Source organism: Euleptes europaea, chromosome 1 (assembly GCF_029931775.1).
Source record: "Euleptes europaea isolate rEulEur1 chromosome 1, rEulEur1.hap1, whole genome shotgun sequence".
Classification (NCBI taxonomy): Eukaryota; Metazoa; Chordata; class Lepidosauria; order Squamata; family Sphaerodactylidae; genus Euleptes; species Euleptes europaea.
The window spans coordinates 18,762,580-18,775,245 of record NC_079312.1 but is presented as its reverse complement, the minus strand read 5'-3'; the positions used below and the strand labels follow the sequence as shown (position 1 = coordinate 18,775,245).

Here is a 12,666-nt window from a genome sequence, read left to right as displayed (position 1 = left end):
CCAGAACTGAGGCTTTCCCATATTCTCATGTTCCTCATGTCTAACTTCCTGTTTCTTTGGGGGGGGGTTCCAGTTCCACATGTGTTTCAGTCCCCCTAGTAGTTTATTCAACATAACACAGCTTTAAATGAAGCGTATCTGCCTGCAGATTTAAACAGAAGTTTTTAATGCTCTATTTAAAACAGTGTTATGTTGAATCAGCCACTAGAGGGAGCAAAACATACACAGAACTGTGTTAGACTCCAGGAACATGAGAATGTGGGAAAGCCCCTGCCAGGGATCTGGGAGGAAACTGGAAAAGACTGAGGGGCAGGGAAGAGGTTTGATCCCCAATGACCCACATTTCTACTTTATCTTCAGATTATGATGGCTATTTATGACATTTAATGCTTTATTGTCCTTTTAAGTGATAATAAGCCAAGGAAAAGGGTGCTCAGCAAAAAACAAGGAGGGGAAACAGACACTATTTGTGTTCGTTTGGGTGACTGGCAACCTGTAGAAGCTTTTGCAGAGCCAGAAAAAGGGCTGTTGGGCAAGACAAGTTGTGGTTTTTAAAAAATCAGTCACTCTGATCTCATGAGCAACACCAGAAGAGCATGTAAGGGGGATCTGACTGCCTTAAGGAGAGAGTCTGAGGTAGCCTTTATCATACACACCAAAGAAGGGACGGAGGGAGTCTCCAGAGAAGGAAGCTCCAGAGAACCTGTAGAGAAGGGCTGCTCTGTCAGCATCAAAAAAGGCCACCTGCCCCCCATGGTAGTTGAGAAAAATTCGGATCCTCTTGAGCTCCTCACTGAGTTTCAGGGGAGGGAAAATGCCCTTGATGAAAGCCTCATACTGGCCCCCTCTCCTCCCCACAGCCCACATCCCCTCCTCAGGAGTAAAAGTGAACGTGCCCTTCACAGACTCTCTGGCCACCCCCACAGTCCAGCCTCCCTCACTTCCCACAGTGACTTCCCAGAAATGACAGCCTGCTGTGAATCTCTCACAGCCCAGAACATAGTAATAACCGTAAACTTTCTCAATGAACTCTAACAGTGAAATCCTTACACAATATTTCTCAGGGACTTTAGGCGGGTCTTGAGCTTTACTTTGGCATTTAATGCTTCTCAGATCCTCAGACAGGATGAGTTTGGCATGAGCTGCAGTTGGATCCAGAGTCACATTTGCTGTTGGGAAGAAATGAGGAGACAGAATGGAATGAACATTAGCCATAGAGATTAAGTTGCTTCCTGAAGCTCAAGTAAGTATACATAAGCTCCGATTGTCCCAAGAAACACCCACTTTTGAATGGTTGTTTTTGAAGCAGCATGTTTGTTCATTTGATTTCTCTCTTTATTTTTGCTCTGTATATATAGCAAAGAAAGCTGAATCCAAAGTAGGCACACTGTGTAGCCTCCCTCCAAACACTGTATATAAACCTCAGTATTTCGGAGGCCACAGGGGAAAGGGAGGCAGAAGAGTACAGTGGTGAGAGGAAGGCATTCTGCATGCTCTCAAAGGTACTTTTCTTCCATTATTCCAAGACTTGACTGGGAATGTGAACTCAGTTAGAAAGAATGGATCTGACTACTAAGAGCCAGCATGGGTTTCTCAAGAACAAGTCGTGTCAGACTAAACTTATCTCCTTTTTTGACAAAGTTACTACCTTGCTGCATCAGGGGAATGCTGTAGACATAGCTTATCTTGATTTCAGTAAGACTTTTGACAAGGTTCCACATAGTATTCTAGTTGACAAATTGGGAAAATGTGGTTTAGATCATATTTCTGTTAGGTGGATCTGTAACTGGTTGACAGATCGCACCCAAAGAGTGATTGTTAATGGTTCCTCATCCACTTGGAGAAAAGTGACTAGTGAAGTGCCTCAGGGATCAGTCCTTGGCCCTGTGTTGTTCAATAACTTTATAAATGATTTGGATAAAGGAATAGAGGGGATGCCTATTAAATTTGCAGATGATACTAAATTGGGAGGGGTAGCAAATATGGTAGAAGACAGAGCCAGGATACAGGATGATCTTGACAGGCTAAATTGGGCTAAAACTAATAAAATGCACTTCAGCAAAGATAAATGTAAAGTTCTGCATTTAGGTAGGAAAAATCAAATGCATAATTATAGAATGGGGGAGACTTGTCTGAGCAGTAGTGTGTGCGAAAAGGATCTTGGGGTCTTAGTAGATCAAACACTGAACATGAGTCAGCAGTGTAATGCGGTAGCTAAAAAGGCAAATGCAATCTTGGGCTGTATCAACAGTAGTATAGCGTCCAGATCACGTGAATTGATGGTATCACTTTACTCTGCTCTGGTTAGACCTCACCTAAAGTATTGTGTTCAGTTTTGGGCACCACAATTTAAGAAAGATGGAAACAGGATTCTGGTCACAAAGGACCTTGCATGGATCCAGCAAGGCTCATGTTCTTAGGTTAAAAGACTCCCACTTAAAATCAGTTGCTGCTCCCATCTTCTCTCTTTCCCACTATTTATTACTGACCCATTCATGATTCTCATGTTCACAGGACAGAATTCTCCAATGTCAGTGAAACAGAAAACTTCTTGACAAGCCTTCCCTCCTTCCTGTGAATTTTGTCCTCCATCAGTGTTCAAAACTTACCTTTTTGCATCTGAATCCCAGAAGCCAGATCGTCTGGGGAAGCAGAAGGAACAGAGATTAAACATCAAACTGTTTTATTTTTAGGAAATCTTTAACAAGTCACAAAATTATAGACGCTGAAAAAAATCTGGGGAGAAGAATCCCAATGTTGCTCACAAATATCTACGTTCCTGTTTTTCTGATGGTTGGACTCAGACAAAAAATTTCACCAGCAGCAGAACAGAACTTTCCTGCCTTACCCCGTCCCACTGCAGCCAATTGGTCTCCCCAAAATTCTGCTTCTGGGGAGAAAGGTGTAACACCAGCACCTGCCAGGTCTCTGTCACTCCCGACTTTGTCAACCCGCTCTCAAACAGATGAGATCCAGCCCTGCTCAGGAGACAGGGGAATATGCATTTGGCAGAGAAAAATCCAATCTTCCCTGTGGGCACCCCTCCCTCAAGAGCTCGGGGTGGTGGCTTTCCTTCTCTTGCTGTCACCACCTCCTAGTTTTTACCCCCTTTCCAGTGTGAGGGTAGGAGAAGGGTTAAATAGGGCTGTTAAGTAGCATTGACCCCTGGCCAAGTCTCATAAATACGAACCAGGGTAGTCCCTTTATCTGTTAAACAAATACAAACTTTATTCTACTATCAGCACCTCCAGAGAAGATACAGGCTACTGAAAATAGTGGTGGTTTCAAGGCAAGAGAGGGACAGAGGTGGTTTGCCACTGCCTGCCTCTGTGTAGCAACCTTGGGCTTCCTTGGTGGTCTCCCCGCTTTGAGACTCCTTAAGGCAGAGAAAAGTGAGGTATAAAAACCAACTCTTCTTCTTCATTATCATCATAATCTTCATCATCCTCGTCATCTTCTTCTTCATTGTCTTCTTCGTCTTCATTGTCTTCTTCATTGTCTTCTTCGTCTGGATGCCCTCTCCCACAAACACGCATAGAGAGAACAAAAGGAGAGCAGCTCCTTTTTAACCTCCCCCAACATATGTGTATAAGGTTACAGCCATTCTCAGTTCTGACATCAGAAGCCTGCCAGAATTCAGGAGCCAATAGTCAGGTGCCTCCACATCAGAGGGATTTCTTCTCTTCCCCACAGGATGTGAAAATATATAGGTCTTGGAGGAATTAGGCTTTTCCCAGCCCTCCCATCTCCACAAGCACTTGTCCATCTCCAGAAATATCATCCCCCAAAAGATTAAATGGTTTTCTCCTGCTCTCATCCATGACACATGCGACCCTCAGAAATGGCACCAGGGGTGGGAAAACTGAGGGTATGCAGCAGGAACTGGCAGAAATTACACTTTCCCTTCCGTTTGTAGAAAATTTAGTCTGGATCTAATGTGATATCATTTCAAAACACCCAATTATAGCTTCTGTTGGATTTAGAAAATAACGACACACAATATCTGATCTGGAAAGCTAACACTTCGCTTCAACATGTCTTAGTGTCAGGGCTTTGTACTTCATTCATTCATAGACCTTTATTGGCATAAAATTTGTACTTCACATCTCGGTTTTTTAAAATACAACCCAGTGCTATTTAAAACAAAGGAAGCTTTGGAATTAATTGAATAGGGCGTGGACTTTACAGAGGGATAATCCCCAATCCCAACAACATTTAAGCAATGGGAGTTATTCACACAAGCCACAGAGGCAATGTTGACAGATCCATTTTGACCACAATCACACCTCAGGGAACACTCAGAAGGGAGAGTCCCTTAAGCACATTCAGTAACCACTTCCACCAGCAACCTAAAATTGCCTTTTTAACTGGTATTCTTCCGTGACCCAGAACCTGTCATTTGCATTTGTGGACTGATATAAATGGCCTGCATGAAATCCCTGCAGCCATTCACTACTACCTGGGAATTTCTTTAGGAGACGCTGCAGGAAGGGACCTATATCACCGTAGCCCCAGAGTTTCCATTTCAGCTCAGAAGGGAAAGCCTCTGGATTCTCAAACGTCTCCTTCTTCTTGTATCTAGAGAGAAACACTGTTAATGGATCATTCATCTGAACCTGAATTCCCAAGAGGAGTAAAAGAACAAAATGGGAAAATGTGCAGAACTAAGACAACGCACAGCTAAAACTGTAGATAAGCTACAGATAGGAGCAGAAATGCAGATAGATCATAATTCCCTCAGCACATCCCAGACTTTCCAAGACTGTCTAGGCTTGCTCCTCTCTGCCCATATTTAAAGGGGTCCCTCAGAAGAAGGGAGGCCTCAGATCACACAGAAAATAGGGTGCTCATTCCAACTTCCTACCAAAGGAGGATTTGACCAATAAACTACTCCCCCAAGATCAGCCAGGTGTGGCACCTGTATGTTGACCCCCCCCCACACACACACACACTCCGGCTATCTGAAATGCTTTTGTGCTGTGCACTTCTTCAGTATAATGAAGTTTGGGGTTCAACTGAAGACTCACACACAACTTGGCTAGTTTTCTAAATAAAACAACAGGATATTCCCGAGCAAATGTTATGCCACATGCCCTATTTCTTTAGCCAGGAAGAGGTGATGTGGGTTGTGTCTTCCAGGAACACCCAAATTATTCCCATTACAAAGACAAATGTAGTGTCAGGAACACAACACATCCCCCAATTCCTCTTCCCTTAGGAGTATCTTTGGAGCTCCTCAATGGACTAGGGTCCAGGACAGACAGTCTTCAGGGTATTCCTCATTAGAAAGAACCTTTTGGCTAACCTGTATGGCAGCCAAGTCCCTTAGCAGGAGTAGCCAAGGAGAGAAGGGCAGTGCTCCGACCATTATCCTTGCAGAGAGAATGGAGGGTTACTAATAAGACTGAATGAACCAATTTCCTGCCCATGAGCTGGGGAGGGGGAATTGAGGAAGATCTAGATTGACCACTGGTTGGCTTAAGCAAAGCTAATTTTCTTATGTTCTGCTGCCAGAATGCTGGCACCAAGCTAGCAAAAGCTGAGGTTCATCTAGGATAATTGCCCCCTCCTCTTCCTGCAGGTATTTGAAGCCTGGGTGGGGCCAGAAGCATGAGCCTTTGGGAGTAAGCTAAAGGGCAAGAAACTCTTTGCTCACAACCAGAGACCTGCAATGGTCAGCTTGGAGGATTTGGACCAACCCAGATGTGTTGTGCCTTTTTTGGTTTGACTAGTTGTTTTCGTGATTTAGAATTTGTTTTCTTTTGTGAAAGCCACTTCAGGTCCCTTTGGGTAGAAATGCAGCCTGAGACACTGAAGAATCCTGAGTAAAACATGCTCCCACATGGAGCCTAAGGATCACACAGTTCTCATACTATCCTAGGGTTGCCAGTTGCTCATCCATGGCAGGGATACTCCTGCCTCCACACTTCATTTCCCATGCTCAATCAACTGAAAAGCGAGACAAAAAATGAGGGAAGTGACATTGCAGACAGTGTGATGTCACTTCTAGGCAACCAGCTGCACCACTCTAGGAATTTTCTCTAATCTCTATGATCTTTACCATAAAGATTGGGGAAATTCCTAGAGCAGTGTGGGAGGTCACTTCCAGGTGATTATCTGGAAGTGACATCACAGCTTAGCAACACTCCCCCATCCAGGCTCCACTCTACCCCTCAAGAAGTTCACAGAGTTTGCCATGCCAGTGCAGAGCTGTCAACCCTATGTTATCCATAGCTTTTCCAAAATGATGAAGGGAAATGAATAGAATCCACTTACCTCTGCAGGGTGCTTCTGACATCCTGGAGGGAAGAAAGAGAAAGAAAAGGAAGCTCATTGCCTGCCACGGCCCACACTAGCACATGGAAGTTTTTCTGTGCAATGAGTTTATTTGGAACATTCATGTTTCCTCATCCTCCAATTGTCCCCTTTTCAGACTTTCCATGATCTCAGTATGTTAATTCTTGGACCTGGTTTGGTGTGACCATTCCCAAAAGAAAGAAGTCCTAGCATGTTAGTACACCATCTGAATGGGAAAGTGCACATTGTTGAGGTTCCACTCACATCTGCACCATTTTCTTTCTGTCAACCCATCCTGCTCTGTCACCAAAAGGCTATTTTTCAGTTGCTAATTGCTGTCATGCTATAGCTTTCATTTAAAAAAAAGTCTCTAGCCTTTTTCATTGCAGAGATATGCACACAAAAAATCTGCTAGAGACTTCTTTTCAGTAATGAAAGCTGGGTCTAGTAGATTGTTATGGTAATGTGCTATAGAATGATAGGGGTTATCAATTTTTTAAAAGCCGTCCAGTGATACAAGCGGGAGGGATACACGGGGAAATTACAACTGATTGAGAAGAGTGTGCCCAAAACTCCCATGTGGACACTTCATTGCCAGTGCAAATGACTTTGCAATCATGGAGCTGATGACAGGCAGGGAAATGGAGAATCTTTGCCAGGTAGATGAAGCTGAAAGAAAACACTTCGGACCTACCACGCTTCACTCAAAGACTGGGGACGTGTCTTCATAGACTGTGTCCCTGTTTTACTCAGAAAAGGTATGTCAACAGTCTCCCATTCAGGGTGACCTTGAACTTTTTCTTCCAGAGTCATACCTGTAGGAGTTCACTCACTGGCTGGTGACGCTTCTTCTCCATCTCCTGGATGAGACTTTCAAGATAGGAAAGTTCCACAGAGAGTTTGGCCAGGTGCTCATCCCTTTTCCTGGCTATCTCCTTCTCCATCTCGTCTATCTGGGCCAGTAGACGGTTTTCTTGTTCAGTCAGCAACAGGTGTAGTCTTCTGAACTCAGCCACTGTCTTTTGCCTCTCTGAGTCCGTTATTTTCTATAAGAAAGAAAGAAAGAAAGAAAGAAAGAAAGAAAGAAAGAAAGAAAGAAAGAAAGAAAGAAAGAAAGAAAGAAAGAAAGAAAGAAAGAAAGAAAGTCAGGAATGTTATTGATTTTCAGAGGGTCAAATCATGTAGGAAGGACACTGGTGACTCTTCCCAGAGATCACATCAACATTCTGCATAGACCCAGCAGGGTGTAAAGGAAGTCTTGAAAAGCCCCCGCCGGTGGCCAGGATTCTCCCGCCACCCACTGTTGCTTCCCACCACCGCTCAGCAGGCTGGTGGAGAAAAAAATGGCGTGCTGATGTCACTTTGCATGCACCCAAAGGTAATGTCAGCAGTGGACACCAGGGATGCTCTGGCATTTGGGCAAAACTCTATGATCCCCCCAAATACTTTGGGCATACATTTCTAAATAAATAAATACACACACTCAAGCATTCCCAAGGTCTGTTCCAGAGACTAACATCATGTTCAGTGATCTGTAGTTTCCCCACAGAATCACTTTACCTGTGCAAAATGAAGCAAAGACCGGTGTAGGTTGAAGAGGGGATCTTCAACCTGCTTTATCTTCTGCATTTTTAAGTATATCATGGAAATCTACTGGGTGTATACTTTTTTTTTGCAAAAAAATATGAGGTGATAAATGCTTAAACAGACCCTCCCATATTCTGATCCAGATTGCAGCTTCTGTGGCTTTCTACCAGGAAACATTCTCCAGGGAAAAAGGAATATGGCAGACAGCTTGGCCCTTAGAATGAATTTTGATGATTTTTTTCTGTGACAGATCAGGCCATTCTCATTGATTGATATCCATTCTGAGGACTAGAGCTACCCTGTGGCTTTGGAGTCTTCCCGCATTTGGCATGTTATTTCCCCAGATATTAGTTCCAGGTCTTGTTCACTTCCAGGTGCTTGTGGCACTTACAAGCATTTCTTGGCTTTCATTTTCAGCATCTGCTGAATATGTCAGAATTTTCTTTCTCTCAGTCCTCAACGTCTCCAGGCATTTGAAGATCTTCTCCTGAAGAAAAAATGAACAAACTGTCAGGATTAATTCCTTTTTTGGGGAGGGGAGGTTTACTACACATATGGAGTCTCTAAAAGGTTGACTGTATTATTCCTCAATTGTGGTTAGCAGCTGTGTTGTTGGGGGAGGGGGAGAATTTCCATTAAGAAAAAGGAGCAAGGGGGAAAGATTGAAAAAAAAACCCAACTCTACTAGTGCCATGGCCCCTATTCAATTCAATCTCCCCCAAGTAATTTTTAGTTTTAAAAGAAGCACTGAGAGATCTGAACATGAATCTCCCATGTAATGTGTAGTTTCTCCCTCGAGGTGCAGGGGAGGCCCTCCCATATCTCTGAGACTCCCAAATCCCCATTCTGTATGGTGGAAAGGTTGTGTTATATTTTTTTAAAATAAGTTTGTCTTGTGAGTTCTGTTCCTGAGTTAGCCCTACAGAACCCACCTAAAAGAGGTTGTATGTATGTACTGTACTGTATGTGCCATCAAGTCACAACTGACTGGTGGTGACCCCAGCAAGGGGCTTTCAAGGCAAGTGAGAAACAGAGGTGGTTTGCCATTGCATTTATCCTGCTTTTTCTCTGAGGACCTCAGGGTGGCATACCGTATGTGGTTCACCCTTCCTACATTTTTGCTCACAACCCAATGATGTAGGTAGGGCTGTGAGACAAAGACAGGGCCAAGGCTGTTTCCTTTATGCTAGGGTTGCCAGGTCCCTCTTCGCCACCGGTGGGAGATTGTGGGGGTGGAGCCTGAGGAGGGTGGGGTTTGGGGAAGGGAGGGGCTTCAATGCCATAGAGTCCAATTGCCAAAGCGGCCATTTTTCTCCAGGTGATCTGATCTCTATCGGCTGGAGATCAGTTGAATTAGCAGGTGATCTCCTGCTACTACCTGGCAGTTGGCAACCCTACTTTACACATACATTGTTTCTCTAGCCAAACTGTTAATGTGGCTTTTACAGCTCCTCCCCCAGCAACTCCCAGGGGGAAAATGAGTATTTTCAGTCTATTTTTGTTCTTTGAGCTTTCTTTTCTGCCTCCATTATTGGCTTTCTACACAGTGGAGATGGGTTAGTTGCACCAAGCTAAAGCTCGAGGACAGTGGTGGCTATTTTAGCCAGACCATGACACTGCCTTGTTCAGAAGCCTTCTGAAGCTTCCTACTGCAAACTAGAGCTCTTCCCCATCACCATACACACCCACAGAGGTTTCCTACCTTATACTCCTGGGCAGCCTCCTCAGCAGGGATCACCTCATGATCTTTGTGCTCTTTGGCCTTATCGCAGACCATACAGATGAGGACTTGATCGTTTTGACAGAAAAGGTTCAGACGTGCCTGGTGTTTCTCGCAAATAATCTCCTTGGCTTCTGCCTCCCTTGTGTCTTCAAGACTGAGTTTCTTCGCTGTTTCCACAATACTTACTAGCTTCGGGTTTGGCAAAATGTTCCTCGGCTGAATGGTTTGTTCACACAGAGGGCAGGAAGCCTCTCTCCGGCTCCAGCTCCAAGTCAGGCAACCTCGGCAGAAATTGTGCCCACACTCTGCAAAGATCACTGGATCCTTGAAATACTCCAGGCAGATGGGACAAGTCGCTTCTTCGCAGATACCTTTGATGTGATCCTCGGCGGCCATGGCTGCCTCACACAAAACACAAAGTACAAAACGGTTGGTTTCCTTTTGGCTGCTTTTGAACACACTTTGGGTGTTTCTTTTCCTGGAAATGACTTTGCATCTCCCCTGACTTGAAAACAAGCCAAGATCAAAAGCTGGGTTAGGCTCTCCCATTTGTCTGGGCAGTAAGAAGTTCCAGGGGCTGCACTTGGCTTATGCAGTCTTTAAAGGGTTTGCTTTATTTACAAATGTACAAGTAGAAAGCAGATGGAAGCAAAGAGGCAGCAGGTACTCCTAGGTGAGGAAATTACTGTTGATTTTGGATGTGGAGCCTGGGGAGGGGAAAGAGCTCAGCGCGGCATAATTCCATACAGTCTACCCTCCAAAGGAGCCATTTTCTTCATGGGCACTGATCTATGTAGTCTGAAGGTCAGGTGTAATTTTGGGAAATCTCCTGGCCCCACCTGGAGGTTGGCAACTCTATCCCACATCAGAACCCCAAAGTTCTAGCATACCAAATTCCTTTGGACTGTTCTCAACAGAGTCCTGCAACTCCAGATGACATCATGCCCAAAACATTGCATTTTCATGTTTTTCTCATGTTCTGTCCCCCACCCTTTTTTTAAGATTACCCTCAATGAGTTTATCCTGAGACAATTGACAAGGCACTAAATTCCATTCAAACTGCAGTTTTTATAATATCTGATTCCTCACTGGAAAATGCCATCAAGTCATATTACTTCTTTGTTTCTTGTCCCTCTCCAAGGCTGTTCTATTATGGGGGGGAAACGCATGGTCGCTTTAGCCTCCTCTATTCCCTGTTTCAGCCAAGATTCAGCCAGGATCGAACACACGTTTGGCAAAAACGCATGCGTTCGATCCTGGCTGAATCCTGGCTGAAACAGGGAATAAAGGAAGCTAAAGCGACCATTTGTTTTCGCCCAAGAGTTTCTAGACTCCCTTTTTGGCACGTTTAGCTGAGAAGCTAGGCCAGCTTTGTTTCTGGTGTGCACAAGCATCCTTCATGATCTTTTTGGTCAAGACCTATTCCTGGCCACATCCATGATAGAGCATTATCACACCACCCAGAAAGGAAAGTGTGTGAGATAGTGGGAACTTAGCAAGATCCTCTAGGTTCCCCAAAGACCAGACAACCAGGTTCTTATGAAACAACTGAAACAGGTTTACGTATCACAGAACTTGGGTCTAGAGGCCCTAACTTCAACAGTTCAAGCAGCCATCTTCACAATAACCACCCAGCTTCTTCTTCTCAGACACCACCAGAAGGCAGATGTCTGGCCTCTCCTCCAAATCTGACAAAGGGAACTTAGACTTTCAAAAGCTTATATCCCCAAAATCTCATTGATCTCTAATGTGCTACTAGACTTGAATCCAGCTCTTCTACTGCAGACCAACATGGCTACCCTCCTGAAACTTTCCTCTAAGCACTATCTATTTCTTGACTAATCACCCTTTGTATTTACCACAGTGTATATTTTCAAAAGTCCCACCATTTTCTTGCCGTCAGCCCCTTGTGGTTGTCATTTTCCTTGTTGGGACGCTGGTGAAACCACTGAAGTTTTTTTTTTTTTTAAATCGGTAATAGCAATTGCTGATTTTTTGTTAAGCCCTCAAAAACTTCTTGGTACAACAAGGAATATGTAAGATATAAGGGCCTAACACCCTGACCTGGATGACCAGGCGCTCAAACGTAGCACGGAGTGCCAGGATGAAGCACGGGAACGCCTTCCGGATGAGTGCCGTTTTCGCCAATAAATATTGGCTTCTTCAGCCTTAATGGGATCCTTTTTCTTAGAATGGTATCCTCAATGAAACCCGGTTATTTTCTTTTCTTTATTCAGGCGTTGCACTCCAGGGCAATGGATCTGCTACTCCAGATTCCCGCAGGGAGAAATCCTGTCCTGCCATAGTTTATCATCAGCCAGTTCTCCTGCTTGCCCCTCTCTGTCTCTTTAAGAATCCAGGCTGCTGATTCATTGGTTTTATTTCATGGATGACAGGTGTATCAGTGAGCCATGGTGACTAAAGAAAACCTTCACAGGCAGTAAATCTCTGAATCCCAGTGCCAGGAGGCAACGCTAGGGGAAGGCCTCAGCCTCTATGCCCTGTTGTTGGATAGGGTTGCCAGGTCCCTCTTTGCCACCAGCAGGAGGTTTTTGGGGTGGAGTCTGAGGAGGGCGGGGTTTGGGGAGGGGAGTGACTTCAATGCCATAGAGGCCTATTTCCAAAGTGGCCATTTTCTCCAGGTGAACTGATCTCTATCGGCTGGAGATCAGCAGGAGATTTCCAGCTAGTACCTGGAGGTTGGCAATCCTACTGTTGGACCTTCAGAGGAACTGGTTGGCCACTATGTGGGGCAGGATGCTGGATTAGATGGACCACTGGTCTCATCCAGCAGGGTGGGGGTGGGCGCGATGCGGCCAAAGGTTAGAAACCTACACTGGAACTGCACACACTGAAAACACACATCTTTGTATGGTGCATGAATGTCCTCCCGACTTTTGAGGAGAATAGAATAGAAATGTTATGTACACGCCCCCCCAGCAGACCAGACTCAGGGCGGCTAACATCATTGGTATACATTACATAAGGACAATATATTTATACATAACATAAGAATATATATTTATGCTATAAATTTATCTATAAATGGTGCCGTATCC

The 12,666-nt window shown here is 44.6% G+C and overlaps 1 protein-coding gene across 1 annotated transcript; it reads right to left on the bottom strand.

Moving 5' to 3' along the window:
• Positions 1-612: 612 nt before the first annotated feature.
• Positions 613-10,003, bottom strand: LOC130474363 (zinc finger protein RFP-like). The gene is made up of 8 exons (XM_056845944.1): positions 9,587-10,003; positions 8,276-8,371; positions 7,113-7,343; positions 6,277-6,299; positions 4,460-4,578; positions 2,610-2,642; positions 1,069-1,169; positions 613-1,029 (listed from the first exon to the last, which is right to left on the bottom strand). The coding sequence occupies exons 1-8, from the start codon at positions 10,001-10,003 to the stop codon at positions 619-621; spliced, it is 1,431 nt and encodes a 476-aa protein (XP_056701922.1). The 3' UTR covers positions 613-618.
• Between the last annotated feature and the right edge of the window lie 2,663 nt (positions 10,004-12,666).